The sequence below is a fragment of the Artibeus jamaicensis genome, unplaced genomic scaffold, assembly GCF_021234435.1.
Source record: "Artibeus jamaicensis isolate MK-2021 breed Jamaican fruit bat unplaced genomic scaffold, CSHL_Jam_final scaffold_1283, whole genome shotgun sequence".
NCBI lineage: Eukaryota > Metazoa > Chordata > Mammalia > Chiroptera > Phyllostomidae > Artibeus > Artibeus jamaicensis.
In genome coordinates, this window is record NW_026522028.1 from 16031128 (window position 1) to 16048318 (window position 17191).

Sequence of the window (17191 nt, forward strand, 5' to 3'; positions counted from 1 at the left end):
GTAGCTCCTTGCAGTAAGATCATCCCCCACTTAAAAACACCTCTGCTGTGAGAAATCCTGCCGACTGAAATACGTAAATCAACTACAAGGCACATCCCAATGTCGGGATCATTACAATGTGGAAAATATGTGTTTGAGAGTTAGGAAAATACACACCATAAACGGTAGCTTTTAGAATCATCAATGCTCAATATATTTCAGCCCTGAAACAGTGCGGAGGTAATCCTCAGCAGGGAGACCTGCCACGCCATTTTTTGTCCCCACCCTCAAGGCCCTGCTGACTCTACCTTCACCTGCCAACAGCCCTGCGTCTAGGACACTTACGAGATGTTTGTTTTTAGGAGAAGAAGCTTCTGAAAGTTTGATGAACCTCAGCCCTTTCGATATGAAAAATCTCCTGCACCATATTCTAAGTGGAAAGGAGTTTGGCGTTGAAAGGAGCAGTAAGTAAATGCTTATTTTACTTCTGTACAGAGGGAAGCAGAGAGGGCCCTATTGATGCATCTAGCATCACCTGCAACTGCTTCATTTATGTACAGATTGACATCAGTAATTGCACTTAGGGGCATGATACGTGAGGGTAAGGTTCCTACTTTACTGAGATGGATAGTCCCAGGTGCAAGGTTCCCTCTTGTCGGGCTTTTTGAGCCCTTGTAGACTTGCTGGGTGAGCTGTGGTCCCACATGGGCATGGTGTGCACACATCTGCACCCTGGCCTGCTACCTTCCTCCTGCCAGGCCCAGGTACTGCCACTATACATGGGTGTTAGGAGGGGTAAGGTAACCTGGGTGTCAGGATGAAAGGACTGTCTTTGCTGAACAGCTGAGTGCCCTCATGCCCTCACATTTGGTTTGGACAGACGTGTCCTCAATCAGACCCCAGCCCCCTTTATGCGACCGGGAAAACAGCCCTCTACAACCTCACAACACCTTCTTGCTGAGTGAGCTTGCTTCTTCCAGGGCTGGCCCACTCAGTTTTATCTGTACCGGAACCCTGTATGTCGTGCTAGGAAATAAAATCACCCAAGTCCTGGTGGAATTCTGTTCTCAAATGCTCTCTAATTGTAATTGAAGCAATTATCACTTCTCTTCCTCATAATAAAGCAAAATGATTTGCAGACACATTTGTGCATTTATTTCATCAAGCCAAAGAAATGCAGTGTGGGCTGTCATTCTTTTCATTTAAGAAGAAGGACATTGGGTACTTCATATTTGTCCCCAGACTATGTGCCAGCCAGCTAACAAACAGGCATCATGCCATCAGACGGGTTTTGATGACTTTTCTCCTTTCCTGAAGGAACAGTGCTTGAGATCTTTTCCAAAAGTAATTTTCAGCCCTGGCCAGGCGACTCAGTTCATTGGAACATTGTCCGATACACCAAAAGGTTGCAGGTTCAATCCCCAGTCAGAGCACATACCTAGGTTGGGGGTTCAATCCACATTTGGGCTGCGTATGGGAGGAAACCGTTCGATGTTTTGGTTTCGCATCTCTCGCTCTCTCTTCCTTCTCTCTCTAAAAAAAAAAAAACAATAAACATACCCTCAGATTAAGATTTTTTAAAGTAATTTTTAGTTCTTCCAAATGCTCAATTCTTATAATATAAATACAGATAAATATTTAATGTGTTCTGCTCATCAAAGTAATATACGTGTATTGACACAGATAACTCCTAAAATTTTGTTATTAGATGTAAAGCTATAGATGCTTACAAAATTAGGAGCAGAGTAATATCACTTGAAAGCCATAACTTTGTGTAATTGCAAAGAAAGCCAGAAGAGGCCCTGACTTTTGACATATAACATCATTTCTTAATTGCCCTTTGTAATTGTTCAATGTTTATAAATTAGGACATGGAAATAGTCGTAGCATTTTGATTAAATCCTGAGATGTCTGAGATACATATTTCCACCTAGTGCTTATCTCATACAGGCCCCACTGGAGCCTCCCAGACCCTTTCGGCTTCTTTCTGGGTATCCATCCTACCTCTCCAGCTAATCACTGTTTTTTTTTTTCCTGGGTTCCTCCCTCTCTTCTGTCCTTTAAGTGTAGGTGCCCCCTTGCTCCTTATTTGTCTTTACTCCCTGGGCAGTGTCCTCCACTGCATGGCTTCAGTGGTTTGTTGGGTAGCTGGGGCATGCAGGGAATGCTGCCTGAGGAAGTGACCTTTGAACTGGTCCTACAGAAGAAGATATGCCAGGCAGTGCGGAGCAGGCAGGGAGGAAGGGATCAACATATGCAAATGCCCAGCATTTGGTAGCCGGTCTGGAGTGGAGAGCTAAGAGGAGCAGGTGAGGCTCAAGTCCTTAGACTTTGTATGCCGTTGGGAGGACTCACTGGGCCTTATCCTGAAGACAGAGCTAAACCTGGAAGGGTTCTGAGTGGGCAATGACATGATCACACTTTGCCTTTTAAAGTGGCCACTGTGACCACAGCATGGAGATCCAGTTAGTGGGGGACAGGGCCGCAGACAGGTGTGAGTCCAAGGCAGCGCTGTAGCAGGTTGGGAGTGAGATGATGGAGGCTTCTCTGCCCCTTCTGTGACGGCAGCAAGGCACTGACCCTCGGGCAGCCACGACTTCTCTGCCTCTAATCCTCGGTCAGCTTGTTCTCCCAGGAGTAGAACAAACCGAGTAGTCTATTTTCTACAAGGAAGATGTGCTTTTGGAGAGAAGTAAAGAAGTTATTTTTTTTAAATAAGCAATTCATGAAAGGGTTTTATGACCTCTAAGTGTTTTCTGTGTGCTGGTTATTGACATTCATTCTCATGTATTTGCTCAAACACATATTGAGCCTGGGCCATGTAGCAGTTATGGTTCCAGGTGCTGGAAACAGCACCGAACAGCATAGATGAGGCCTCTTCTGATGGAATTTATACTCAAGGGGGGGAGAGAGATGGATAAAATTAAGCACATCACACATATTCCTTATGGTGAATACTATTTAGTTTCTAAGAACCACATGTTTCCTCTCCAGTGCGGCCTATCCATTCGTCTACATCCAGCCCTGCCATCTCCATCCACGAGGTGGGACATACTGGAGTCACCAAAACCGAGAGGAGTGGCATCAACAGGCTGAGAAGTGAGATGAAACAGGTAAGAAGAGGTCCTAGTGCTGATGGCACCAGGAGAGAAGGGTTTTCCTACCTGGGCTCCCCTCAGAAAGTGATAGAAACCCAGGGCATGCAGGGTGTGGCCCATTCTTTAGAGAGGATGTGAGATCCTTTCTGTCTTGGAATCTGAACATACTTCGTACCCAGATACCCCAGAGCCACTCCCAGATGCTCATCCTTAACTTTAATGAGTTATGTGAACATTCCAGAAAACACCTTCCCCATGTTTGCCTCTGCTGTTGAGAACTGCTCTCGAGTGGGCCACAGCCACTTAAAAAATAGTCATGCAAAAAGTAGCTGCATCATCTCTCCATGAAATGTGTCCTTCAAATGAAATAACCAGAGAAATCTAGCAACAGTATGAATGATACCTGTATTTTGCACTAGCCACAGCTGTCTCTTTTCTCTGTTCACCTTTATTTGACAACAAATTCCTTCTGAACTGAACCCACAGGACTACAAGTCAATAGGTTTTCAGTCCTAATGTGCTGGTACTGTGCTAGGGCTTGACCATGATCAGAAGGAAGCCTTTTCCTTCTGACCATGACTTGCAGTGAGAAATGTGTTCAGATTTTCTTCTCTATTTCAAATGATGACCCACTAGACCAAGTCCAGGAGGCAGTAATGGGTCACACCCTGCACTCGGACCAATGCTTCCCTGGGTTGTCCAGAGGGCAATAGAAGTATAGAAGTAGCAGGACATCCTTGATTCAAAACTGGCTTATTTACTTCCTGATGTATTTTTACTTTCAGATGACTAGGCGATTTAGTGCCGATGCACAGGTGAAACATCTTTGTCTTATTCTGCCCTTTACTGTGCTTCATGTTCTTTCTGGCTTGAATGTCAAAAGCGAGGCTGTGAACATGGAGAGTGTGAATGTGTGGAGAGTGGTTCTGCCCATCGAACAGGCTTGGGTGGAGGTGGCTCCACAGCTGTGGCAGGCAGCCCTGGGGACAGGCAGAGCCCTGGACTCGAAAGCAGGAGAAATATCCTTGTCCCAGATGTTTAAACAAAATCCACTTACTAAACTTGGTTTTGTAGGACACTTTGTGAAAGACATGGTCCCAGGGTTTGCCTTGGCAGGAGTTTCTGTTTCAAACAAGAAGGGAAATAAACAAGAAAAAATAAGCTGTAGTTGTTGATTATATCAGTAGAAAGAATACCGCTATTCCTATCCCCAAATTGCCTTGGGAGGGGGTGGATTTAACCCTGGAAGGAAACAATGTAAGGCTACCATTCTTTTATATCACCCTGTGCCATGCTTCTTCCAGAAAACCGGAGTCACATTCCTAATGATTTAATGTCTCCGTGACTGAGTGTAGAAGAATCATATAATGATATGCAGCCTCTCTGTGTTGTCCCAGGGCAAAACACCTGTGTTTTTGCATCTCTCTCGAATGTATCCTCTTTGCAAGAACAGACTTTCCAAATATGTTCCTTTGCCAGCCACTCGGTGGCACTGTCCCTCTGGTTACTCACATCCCCACAGTGCCTTCCAGGGAATATGGGTGGTTCCTTCTGTCTCCATTTAATGTCATCCTTGCATATTATGGGAACAAAATGACCACCTTTCTTAATTGGTGGCTTTATTTTCAGTTAGTAAAGTACAAGTTTTGTATTTGGCCACTTCCATCAAGGAAACGTTTTCTCTAAAATGCACTAGACGCCATGGTATTTTAAATTTCTATTAACTTTTGCAAGAACACCATGCATGGGTGCACATGTGTGTGACAGGCACTATTAAAGGTACATTCTAGATTTTTAGATGAGGACATACTTATTCTGCCAAAGATCTTCAGCCTGATCTTATTCATACATTTAACTGAATGCCAGTAGGTACAAGATGTTAAATGCTGGTTGTGAGTATTTTGTTGCTCTCTATAGATTTTCAGAACTTTTAACATAAAAGATTAGCATTTCATGGCTGTAATTTTGGAAAATAAATTCAGTCCTAACTTGATGAGGAACCCTCTACATCTGAGTAGAATGCAGTACCATTTCATACTGAGAGAAAGAACATTTCCCAAGTTCACCGCACAGAGCCCTAGAGCCTCCCCGCCCCACCCGGCCTCTGGGGCTGTTTGTCTGGTTGCCGAATGAGCACTTCTGTCCATCTGCGTCCTCTGTACCTTTTTTCTGCGGGTGTTTTCCGTGCTGTTCTGTGTTCCTCCTCTCCACTTGTGCCCTTTGGTATCACTGCACACCACTGAATAGACTCTCTTTGTCTTGTAGCTCTTTTCTGTGAGCCAGGCCGTGTCCAGCAGTTCATATTCCTCCAAGTCTATGGTAAACCATGCGTGCCGATCATTGTCCCCACCGCTGCCTCCTTGTCTGTGGTGTCTCAGTCCTTTTGTTGCCCTTCTCATACTCCCACTTCATCCCTAACTCCTGAAGATTTGAACAGGTTTAAGTGTTTTCATTTGACCGTCAGGATTAGGAGAGTGGACAAAGAAAGCCAAAAGCTGAGAAGTTCTTAAACTTAGTTTTGTTTGTCCATGAGCTTTTGGAACTTCTGCAGCTTTTCTGTGGAGCCGCAGTGGTGAACCATTGCCCCCATATGCTCATTAGCTCTGTGTACTCATAATGCCCCTGCCTGGTGGGAGGCCTCAGATAAAGTGCAGGCCTAGGAAGTATTGCAATTGCTGAAGCGAGTCTGAATCTTCCTCCTGAAATGGGAAGGAGGAAGCCAGCTGAGTCATTGATGAGTACTGCTGTAATTACTTTTATTTGTATCTAATTGTTGCCGTATTTAAATGGCAGTAATGAGCCCAGTGGAATAACCCAGCAAACAGGCTTTTCAAAATAAGATTTGATAAAGTCAAAATGACTCCATAGAGAACACTCCTACCTCCTGCCCTGGTAGCAATGCTAAACATTTGCATTTCATTTTTTAAAAAGATTTTATTTATTTATTTTTAGAGAAAGGGAAAGAGAGGAAGAAAGAGTGGGACAGAAACACCAATTTGTGGCCGCCTCCCGTGCTCCCCCTACTGGGGACCTGGCCCGCAACCCAGGCATGTGCCCTGACTGGGAATCCAACCGACAACACCTTGGCTCTCAGGCCAGCACTCAATCCAGTGAGCCACATCAGCCAGGGCTACATTTCATTTTCAAACCTTTACGTTTCATGTTGTGCACTGAGAAGTGAAAGTGCCAGGTAGTCCAGATAATATGTAAGGATGAAGGTTACCCCTTTCTAACCTGGAGACCACGCACTGAGAATCCATCCATGGGAAGAAGCAGGCCCAGAGCCTTGCTGCAGAGAGGGAGCACAGCATGGCCTCACCCCATCTGCTGCTACTGTGGGGGGGGGTCCCCTAATTCAGTCCTGCTCTCTAGGCCCCTGCTGGGACTCTCGAAGAGTTGCTTCTGCTGTCATGGGCAGGCTAGCTGAGGCCAGAGCGGGACTGTTGGCCTTACCCCAACACATCTCTCATGTAGGTCAGAATCAGTCCAGCCTCGGGCAAGGAGGTGGGCAGGAGATGGCACCCTGTCCCTCCGCTTCAGCAGAGCATGTATTCCTGACTCGGAGGCAGCCATTGCCCCAAATTAGGATAAGACCCCATGTTGAGAATAGGCAGAATAGAGAGCAGATTGAAAAGGACAGGTGCCCGTACCATGCTTTCTGAGGTCCTCACTACTAAATGGGGATCCCCAGCCTTTTCTTTCTGGTTTTGGCTCTGAACCCTCCCCCACCCACCCCACCCCCACCCTTTGTTATGTGTTGTGTTCTCTGTTGCGCTGAAGTAAAGTGGCACTTTGACAATTGTCTCCCTGGGCTGCAGCACCTCTGGGGGACTCACCTGCTCCAAGGGCCTAGTGTCTCTCTCTGGGTGCTCCTGTAGCAATGCTAGATGGCCTTGGCAGTGAAAACTGACCCTATGAGCACTTAGCACCAGCCAGGCATGCTCTTGGGGTTTTCTGCATCTTCATTCAGTGAATGCTGCCAGACAGTCCGACTGTGTCCCCACTGTGCAGATGAGGTCTCGTCCTGGAGCCAGTGTCAGGATCAGGGATTGCTGCAGTTAGTGCTGAGCCAGGATTCGCCGCTAACCCCGGAGCCTGTGTTCTCACCTGCTTGGCCTCCCTGCCAGGTTGAGGTCTGTGCTGCTGGGCTACCTGTTAGGGCCAGGTGCAATGCACCGCAAAAGTTCAGTAACCAAACTGATGCACGAAAGAGTTAATCCAGCTTCAAGAACTGGTCAGGCTTCGATCAAGGAAGCCACATTACCCTCTGGGAAAGTGGTGATCTGGTGTTTTCACTAGTTCACTGGGCTGTCCTGCAGAGCCGGCCATGAGGATTTTAAAGGCCACACACTGTCTCTCTTGCAGAAGTCCAGCACCCCGTCCTCGCCCACTGGCACATCATCGTCAGACTCCGGCGGGCATCATATTGCCTGGGGGGAGCAGCAGGGCCAGTGGCTGCGCAGGAGAAGGCTGGATGGGGCCATCAACAGGGTTCCTGTGGGATTCTACCAGAAGGTGTGGAAGATCCTTCAGAAGGTGAGCTTGGCTGCTGTGCTGAATTCCTCAGGCCTCAGGGCTGGGGGACACACTCCCAGGGAAATGAACCGATCCGATCACCCTTACTCCCTTAGGGAGGCATGGTGGCACCTACTGGTATCATCAAGCAGCATGTGGCTGCAGAGTAAGCGAACACACAGCACCTGACCTTGCATAGCTGACAGCCTATAAAGCAGGACTTCTTCACCTTGGTTGCACTGATATTTGGGGCTGGGAAATTCTTTTTGTGGAGTCTGTTCTCTGCATTGTGGACTATTAAGCAGCATCCATGGCCTCCACCAATAGATGCTGATTGCACCCCCCCCCCGAGTTGTGACAACAGAAAATGTCTTTGGACATTGTCGAGTGCTCCCTGGGCTGCAAGTCACCCCTGGTTGAAAACCGCTCAGGGGAACCACAGCAAGTTACACTGCTGACATATCAGGAACATAGAAAGGTCAGAAAGTAGACAAGAACCAGGGAGGGCAGGGAAGGCTTTGGGCGAAAACATGATGACATAGATGACCCACAACAGCCCCCCACCTCACCACCCCTGAGCCCCCTGCACTATTAGGCAGGTGTGGTATCCATACTGTTCAGTGACAAGATTGAGCATTTCCCATCTCAGGGCACCATGTCAGGTCCTGAGGGCTTGAAGGTCCTGAAGGCACAAGCTCTACACACCCTGGGCCTCTGCCTCCCCGTGTGGAAGACAAAGACCTCAGACCCACTCACCCTAGCGCTTACTAGTCCTGTGGCTACCAGATGGGGCTGCATTTTGCAGCTGCCTGGGGCTGTGAAAATCTCAGCAGAGGTCATCAGCAACAGATGTAAAGGGACAGGCACAGACTGCACTGCACTCGCCGGAACACAGGAGAACCCAGTCCAAATGCCTGTGGCCAAGGAGGAGCCCATGGGGGGAGCTGTGCCCCTTTGCTCTCCGCACTCACATTCTGCCCCACTCCTACATCAGCCCCAGAGCATTTCTGTCTCTGTCTCCCTGGATTGCACTACAGCCTGTCTTTCCTCTTGCAATGGGCAGGGCTGATTTTTTTCATAAGCTAATTTTGTTAGCTCATTTCACAGTAGGAGAGAAAAGAAAAGTCATCCCGATCGAGCACATACAACAAGCCCTTTCCCAAACCCACTGTAGTATTTCTGTGGCAGAGCTCCAGGACCACTAGGGACCTTTGGCTTCCCTGTGTGGGGAGACTGAGGCCTTTCCTCATCAAGCTGGGCATGGGGAGGTCAGAGCCATCCCTGCCCTCATGCAGCTGGGCTCCTGGTCCCCACATGAGAAAAGAGCCCTCAGATCCCACAACGGCCTCTAGTTCTCTATTCTCTTCCTCTTCTCAAGAGGCACGAATGTTTTGCACCCGCTCTCTATCGCCAGCCCCCCAGGGACAGGGGTGGGCAGCTGCTGCTAGCCAGGACGTGGGGTTTAGAAGGCAGCCAATTACACTAAAACAAACTATTCCTAGAAAATCTCCCCACTCTTCCTGGGACATCACACACTTCCATCCGGACTTCCACTGGCTCAATACCAAGACACTTTTATTATGAAAAAGCGGCATTTTGTATCGAGTTGGCGCTTGATACTTATATACATGGGTGTGCGTGTGCGTGTCTGTGCATGTGCTTGAGTTTTTTGTGATTGCTGCTTATTATAGCAATCTCAAAAATAGATGCTTTGCAAAGGCACAGAAGTAGCACTTCACCAGCAGGAGCCATGAAACTCTCCCTTTCTATGACACCAGTGGGGGTCTCTCTGCCAAGTGAAATGCGGAGCTTCCATAGAGGAGGACCCAGCAGCTCCTGGGGCGTTGTTCATGTGAGATCTGAAACATGCCTGCTGGTTCTCTAGAATCATTCCATCAAAAACACAGCCTGTGGGCAGTGAGAACAGCTCTCTAAAAATAAATGACAGCCTGGCGTGTTCCAGCCCTCATGCAGGTTTCCAGGGCAGAGTGACTTAATTGTGTGTACATGTGCATGTGCATGCACGTGTGTGCACACGAATCAATCACATTCTGGAATCCGACTGAAATGTGATGTGTGTGTTCTGCCTGCAGTGCCATGGTCTGTCCATCGATGGTTATGTGCTCCCGTCCTCAACAACACGAGAGGTACTGCAGGAAACACCCAAACGCCGGCCTTCCACCATTTCCACCAAGTACTGTATTTCACGGACTCTGACCACTGATGCTTCTTGCAAGCTTCTTACATATATAGATGGGCCATTGGAAGGTCTGATCTTTTTAGCTACTCAACCCTAAAATTTTGCAGTTTCTTTCTCACATTTACTAGTATCACCTTTTGTCCTTCCTGTCAGAAACAGCATTTCTGACTATCAAGGTCTTTAGATTTGCCCCATAAAACCCTATTAAGAAGAAAAAAGCAAAGCTGCATGCCATAGTCATGAGACCCCCATGCAGCCCCCTCTGACCCCTCTCTGCTGAGAGCAGCCATCTTCCCTGGTTTCTTTTCCCCTGTACGTTCTTTTAAAAACTGATTTTTTTAGTTTTGACCCTGCCCAAAGCACCATGCCATATGCCACAAGAATGATGAAGAATGAAAAATAAGAAATGGTCCCTGTCCCCAGGAACTCAGAGTCCAGTGGGTGAGGTAAATCAAGCTAGGACAAGGCCAGCTGCCTCCCAGAGCATGGCCTTAGGCTCCTGCTCCAGAGGGTTTCGGCTGGCAGAATCAGGACAGTGACCAAAAAGGAGGCAGCATTTGAGCTGAGGTCCAAATCCAGTGGGTGTTGTGATTAGCACTGGTGGTGACAAGGCTGTGTCTGTCCCGGCTCACTCCTGACTACCCTGATGGGTCCCTTTGGCAGATGACCCCGCAGGAGATCAAGTTTGCTGTCCATGTTGAGACGGTGCTGAACCGTGTGCCCCAGCCTGAGTACCGGCAGCTTCTGGTAGAAGCCATCATGGTCCTGACGCTGCTCTCAGACACGGAGATGAACAGCATTGGGGGCATCATCCATGTGGACCAGATTGTACAGGTGGCCAACCAGCTCTTCCTGCAGGACCAGGTGGGTGTGCCCGGGCCTGCCCAGTCACCCCGGAGCCAAGGTGGGGACAGAGGCAGAATAGCCAGTTTGGCTGACATTTATCTAGGCTGGAGATCCTGTGTCCAATATGAAAGAATGTTCTTGAACAAAGAAAATGTCACCACAGATGGTGAAAAATGTCAACCATTTGGCTAGAAAATGGCACAATGGCCACTTGGGAAATCTAAAGACCTTGGAAGATGGACAGGCCCATTTCAGCGTATGTTTTTTTTTTTTAATTTTTTAAATTGATTTGAGAGAGAGAGAGACATTGCTTTGTTGTTCCACTTATTGATGCATTCGTTGGTTGATTCTTATATGTGCCCTGACCAGAGATTAAATTCCACAACCTTGGAGTATCGACACAATAACTCTAAGTAACTGAGCTACCTGAGCAGGGCTCAACATAGGTTTTAGTACAAACACCATCCTTGCTCATACCTGGGTAGACAAAACCACTTACTCTGCAACCAAAGTTGCATTAGGAGAAGCCACATTCTCTTGTTAGAGTCAGTGATGCCCTGTGCACAGGGGTGTGAAAGAACCCAGGGCAGTGTCCAGAGTAGAGGCCAATGTTCTCCCTGGACACTGTAGGCTCTCCTCTCCCAGGCCTGCAACACAGAGTCATCACAGGGCTGCAAGAGCAAACTCTGCTCATCCTATCCTCTGCCTTTTCTTGCCGCAGATGTCAATTGGTGCCATGGACACCCTGGAGAAAGACCCAGCCACAGGCATTTGCCACTTCTTTTACGACAGTGCTCCAAGTGGGGCTTATGGGACAATGACCTACCTAACAAAGGCAGTGGCTTCTCATTTGCAGGAATTGCTGCCCAATTCAGGCTGCCAGATGCAGTAGGGCCTCGGCACTCTGAGTCCGTCACTTGCCCCCTAGCCTCACTGGGAACTTTCTTCTGTTGCCCAAGATCCCCTGTGCTGTCGCAAAAGCATGTCTCATCAGAAACACTGGCAGGGCAGAGATGGCAGTGACTGAAACCAGTGTATGACCACGCCACAGAGAAAGCCAAGGAATCCTGTGCCTCCCCAAGGAGCAGCATAGGATCATTGTCTAGGTCCATTTTCTTGGCACATTCGTCACAGCATCTGGTCTCCTGGAGTCTCAAGAGGAATTGGAAACTGGTCTCTTTTCAGAACAGAGTGAACTGAGAAGCCAGCTTAAATTGGCTTTCACGGAGAGTTACCAAAATAGGTTTGGTGAGCTACTGCACATATTAAAGATACTTCCAGTAGCAGTAGCTAGACAAGCCAACCTGGACAAGTGGAACATCTTAACAGGATGTATTCCGTTTGTGGACCAAACAGTTTACCAAATAGAACAACCCTAGCTTTCTGAGGAAGCTTGGTTTTCTTGTAGTTTGCTTGCTTTCTTGATATCTTATCTCATTGCCATGGCTACCTTCATTACCTTCGATTCATGGTCTTCAAGGATTTTATCCTGACTGCCTGCAAATTAGGAGTTTCTCCTGCTTTCTGAAATATCCCACATCTCCTGGAATCCAGCAAACAAAAGCCAATGTCAGGGAAGGAGCAAACTGTTCTGCTAGCTGGGTCAGCTGTTGTGGGGCTGCAGCGGGCAGGGAGTCCCTCTGGAAGGCCTATCACCCTCTGCCCCTCCCTCTGGGGGAGCCAGGTGATGAGTATGTGGCACCAGAGGGCATGGAAATTTGTAGTAGTGTGCTGCCGTAAAAACAATGCTTCTCTCTTACGATAAAGCCAGGCTGGGGGCTGGAGACTGGGGACTCAAGCCCTTCTCCTGCAAGTGCTTCCATTTTAACACTCGTGTACGTGTGGTTGGAGGCCTTGAGTGTAGAGGATCCAGAACAAATCGCGACCAGGCAGGGCCTTGCCAATCTTTTGCCAGGGGGATAGAGTTTCTCTCCAGCTGTCCCAGGGGTGGGGCAGTAGGCAAACAGTGTATATGAATAATGGAGCTGAAAGGACAGTCAACTGGTGGCCACATGGTGAACTCTGGCTGGTTGAGAGTGATGGGTTGGATTTGTGACAACTCTGCCTCTGAAATGGGAACATGGTCATCGGATATTTACTGGGAAGTTTAAGTGACAGTGGAGAAACATGATGGTCTGGCTGCTTTGAGTGGACATTGCAGTGCCTGATGCATCCTCAGAGTCAAGATATAGTAAGGACAGTTATTCCAGAAGCCAAAGGAAGTTCCTGGTAGTTCCTGCTGAAGAGCCTCTCCTCGGTCCCAGCCAAATACTTGGCAGCTGCCCCTGGAAGAAGCAGCCCAGATCACAAGTCTCGGCGCACCTACCTGGACTCGGTGGTGTCTAGGCACCGTTCACAGGGAACATCAATGCCTCTGTTTTCCATGTCTTGAAAACACAGTACTTTTCTTTATGAAGTACAGAGTAGTTACTGAGGGGAGAGGCTCTGGAATCTCTCAGCTTCTACTCCCATGCATACATGCTTTCTCTCCCCCTTTCCTTGCCCTTCTCCCCACCCACCCTGCCATTAATATCAGTATGTAAAACCATTCTCCTCAGATTACTAGATCCTTACTTCATTCGTCAGCATGTGTTGAGAAAGTGTTTTCTGTGCCTGTGTGAGAATACAAAGTGAAATGAGATGCAACTCAGGGAAGGCTGATGTGAAAAGATGGCCACCGTGCTCTATGGTGGCGGAGGAGAGCCAGTGTCAAAGAGCCAGAGAAGGTGCAGGATCCCCTCACAACACTGGCACTGGTGGGGCAGATCCCAGTGACAGCGTGGGCACCATGCTGCCCACCCCCACCCTGAGCTCCTGCCATGCCCCGGAGCCTTCCTGTTCATGCCCTGTCTTCCCTGGGAAACCCGTTTACTCCTATTTGCCTCTGAGGGTCCAGGGCAGGTCACAGCCACCCAGGTTTCATAGTAGCATTTCATAGCCTTTATTTTTTGCCGTTCTTAGGACACAGTTGCCATAAACAGGGCTCATGTAAAATTTACCTAGTAGACTCCCTGGTGGATCTTTTCAGACACAGATAATGTAGGAAAGGTACGAGCTGTGAAAGTTCCACTTGCTTCTTGGGAGAAGGCTCGGGAATGAGTTACAGCCCTCCAAAATGAGCCAGGTGCTAATTTAGAATAATCACCTGCCCGTGGATGACGTGCAAAAGCCACGGATGCTGTGTTTGGGCTCACCAACTGAGATGCAGGCTAGGAGAAGAGCCATAATAAGCAATTCAGCCAAGCCTTCAATTCACTCTTTAGAAACCTCAAATGAAATCCTGAAATAGTACTGCATTTCCACAAGCATCAAGCTGTCAGCTTCAAAGGAGAACAGGCTTCTGAGGCTTGATCCCTTTCACAAGCAGCTGAGGCCCACGCAACAAAGAGGAACAGATGTTGCAGGGGCCTGTCCTGACCATCCTGGTCTCATGGTTTTGCGGGGTGGGGGGGGGTGTGCTTTCCTATCTCCATCCTCAGAGCAAAGAGGCCAGTTTTGACTTTTGCTGAGCTGGGGGTAACATGTTCTGTTTCAGAGCCAGATCAAATACGTCTTTGAACATCCTCAGCTGAAAAGCAGCCAGTGGCTTCACCTGCTGCTCACCCTGGCTTTGACCCAGGTGAATTCAGCAGCAAGGAGGAAGGTTCAGTCTCTGAGTCTACCTAGCCTTACATTTCAGGTCTGACCTGGGCCAGTTATTTGCCCTTTGTGTTCCTCAGTTTACCCATCTGGAAAATATGCAGGAAGCCTGCAGACTGGTACAGGAGTTAGCCCAGGGCAACTGTAGGAATCCCCCAACACCCCCCATCTCTGGCAGTCAGGGCCCACAGCCTTCCCATTCACAGGAAGCCAGCTGTGCCTGATGGTGACCTGGGCTGAGCTCTATTGGTCATGCCCCTGTCTCCCAGGGTGGCTGTCTGTCAAGGGGTCAGTTAGACCTTCTGCAGCTCTATGGAAGGGTGATGAATGGAAGGAGAGACTGTTACCCATTAGCTGCCTAGACAGAGTGCATGTAAATGCTCCCTGTGTAAAGAAAGAAAAAGAAAAAAGACCAAAGATTAGCAGGGAAGAGAAACAGTTTGTCAGCTGATTGATGCCATTTATTTCTGGACAAGAAGACAGGAGGCACAGCCTCCCTTGCTGTAAATTACACAGAACCATCTCTCAGTTCTATTGACTCGTGTACAAGTCTGGCAAATAGCTTTTGTCTTCACTGCTTCCTTTTTGTCAGAGGGCACAAAAGCCTCCCAACCCCCTCCTTTGGCACCATTGTCCTTCAAGGTGACTTATGCTTTCGAAGTCCCTGCCATCTGTTCCGTGTGTCTCTGCACTTTGCCTGGTCCCAGAATTCCTTCTGTTCTCCTGGACTTGGCCCCCAATAGCTCTGCTGTGAGGAGAAAGTAAAGCTGCTGTCACCCTCTTAGAGCCCCCTCGCCCGCCACAGGAAGCCATTTAAGAAAATCCATGTCCTCGAGTCACCAAAAAGAGTTCTCTGAGGAATATGAAGACCAAAACAGCAGGAGAAACTGCTCTCAAGTCTGTAGCATGGAACATTTGACTGATGGTCTGAGAGAGGAAAAAATTTCATCAGAAAACAGTTGTGTGTGTGTGTTTAAGGAACATATGTGCAATTTTGGCAAAAATGCCTTCTTAGAAGGACTGGAATAATTGGAACCAATGAACTCTGAAGTCATGTGATGATTCATCCCTCTGCCTTATTGCAATATGTCAACTATTCTGAAAAATGAATTTCTCGGAAAGCATTTATTGTGCATTGCTCAGCATGCAGATACGTGGGGTAGGGGAGTGGGAGATGAACACAATGACTCCTGGGTTTGTGAAGACAGCTACGGAAGGATACTTCGCAGCCTCCCATGAAAGCATCCTAGCACTTGGTGTACCAGGACCTCCATGTCTCAAACCTAAATCCTGAGCAGCTTCAGCCTGTCTCTCAGCGGGTGGCTGCCAGATGCTTCCACCTCCAGCTGGTATAACGGGAGCGCCAGGCTTTGCAAAGGGCATGGGTTTGGGCTGTCCAACATGGGACCAAGCTGTATCTGAATTGGGCATAGGGCCATGGTTGTGCCTCCCGTGTCCCCTGTTTTGAAAGAGCTTTCCAGCCACAAACCCAGGATAGGCACACCCAGGAGGAGCCCCAGTCACTAGCTCTAATTTCTCATGGCCTCAGTGTCACCCTTTGCCACTGTGTCACAGTTTTTACTTGCAAATAACAGCACCTCTGGCTGGGTAGGAAATATATTTCTTAAGGGATATTGGATAAGTCGCATGGTCACTAGGCTTGGCACTTCCTCAGACAGGAACAAGGCCCCATTTCGCCTCCAGGTGCCCCTAGGCTCACAGCCTGGGGCTTGCACCACAGATGTCCCTCCATGCTGGCTATCATCACTAGGGTCATGGCCTCTGCTCTTTTGGAAACTGAACATGAGGCTTTCACCTGTCACCAGAGTGGATTTCACACAGCTGCTAGCTGTCAATTCAGTCTTGGGCAGGTGTGTTGCATCAGCTTGGGGGTGGAGGGGCAAGTTGTTATCTGAGAGGGAGATTGGAAAAGCCAGTATTTTCAAGTTCCTCCTGAAGTGGAGGCGCAGTTGGCATCATAACGTGGCAGATCCCACAGACCTAAGAAGGGGATTTGATGCCAAGCATCCAAAACTTAGTGTCTACTACAGCCAGGACTCTTGTCTTTTACTGATTTGTCCAGAAAAGGACCTATCTCTCCCCTCCATCCCCAGTCTGCCCTGAGAACTGACCTAAGAGGCATCTGTGCCCTTTGAGGAAGAGTGTGAAGCAGGAGTGAAGAGGGGCATGCAGGGGACCACCAGGCTTGTGTGGGTCATTCCAGTACCCCCTCTGGGCTCAGCTAGGACAATTGCAGTTTCTCCCTTTGGGTAATGTTACTGAGTTGTCATGACTGGATCGCCACTGCTACCCAGACAGTCGAGCAGGGCACCTCCCAGCTTGCAGCTTCCAAGGAGCTATCACAACCCTTCCACTGGGGCCCTGGAGGAGTTACTGGGCCTCACAGGTTTTTTTGTGACCACCAGCCCAGCTCCGTTAGCCTCTTTCTGGACCCTGAGTGACAGCCCATCTGGGACAAGACACAAATGATTGTTGCATCTTTTCCTGCTAAGTCTTCAGCCAGCTGGGGGATTTAAAAATAAAGAATTGGAATTGCTTCCAGATGTAAGCCTCTCTCCTGACACTGTGGATCATTTCCTTCAGCTGTCACCCGGGATCAGTGCCTGAGCTCTTGCACACATCCCAGTGACTCATGGGCTCAAGGGAGCACAGGCATCGAAGTGAGCTGGCCTCTCAGTGCCGCTCCCCTTCTCCCTCTCCTGTGGCAGCAGCACCAGGTCCCACGGCCGTTCCCTCTTCCTCCTGAACCACAAGAGATCCAGAGCTACACGGGCCCAGGAGGCTCCATGGTGGCTCTGTGAGGGCCTTGTACACAGTTGGGGGAGGCAGCTCTTTGTGCCAGGAGATGAAGAAACTGCTAAGTGGGCCCTTGCCATGTAGCATGGCAGCTTGT

The 17191-nt window shown here is 48.7% G+C and overlaps 1 protein-coding gene across 3 annotated transcripts in view; it reads left to right on the forward strand.

The window, feature by feature from the left end:
• Nucleotides 1-16841, forward strand: part of PHKA2 (phosphorylase kinase regulatory subunit alpha 2) — a 66242-nt gene extending 49401 nt beyond the window's left edge. For 2 of the 3 annotated variants that reach the window (XM_037157544.2, XM_037157545.2), the window contains 8 exons: nucleotides 342-443; nucleotides 2974-3092; nucleotides 3863-3892; nucleotides 5343-5396; nucleotides 7443-7613; nucleotides 9686-9739; nucleotides 10456-10656; nucleotides 11360-16841. In XM_037157544.2, coding sequence (XP_037013439.1) covers nucleotides 342-443; nucleotides 2974-3092; nucleotides 3863-3892; nucleotides 5343-5396; nucleotides 7443-7613; nucleotides 9686-9739; nucleotides 10456-10656; nucleotides 11360-11530 — 902 coding nt within the window. In that variant the 3' untranslated portion in view covers nucleotides 11531-16841. The remainder of the gene's footprint in view (nucleotides 1-341; nucleotides 444-2973; nucleotides 3093-3862; nucleotides 3893-5342; nucleotides 5397-7442; nucleotides 7614-9685; nucleotides 9740-10455; nucleotides 10657-11359) is intronic. The other variant, XM_037157546.2, reaches the window with a different exon arrangement.
• Nucleotides 16842-17191: the final 350 nt, after the last annotated feature.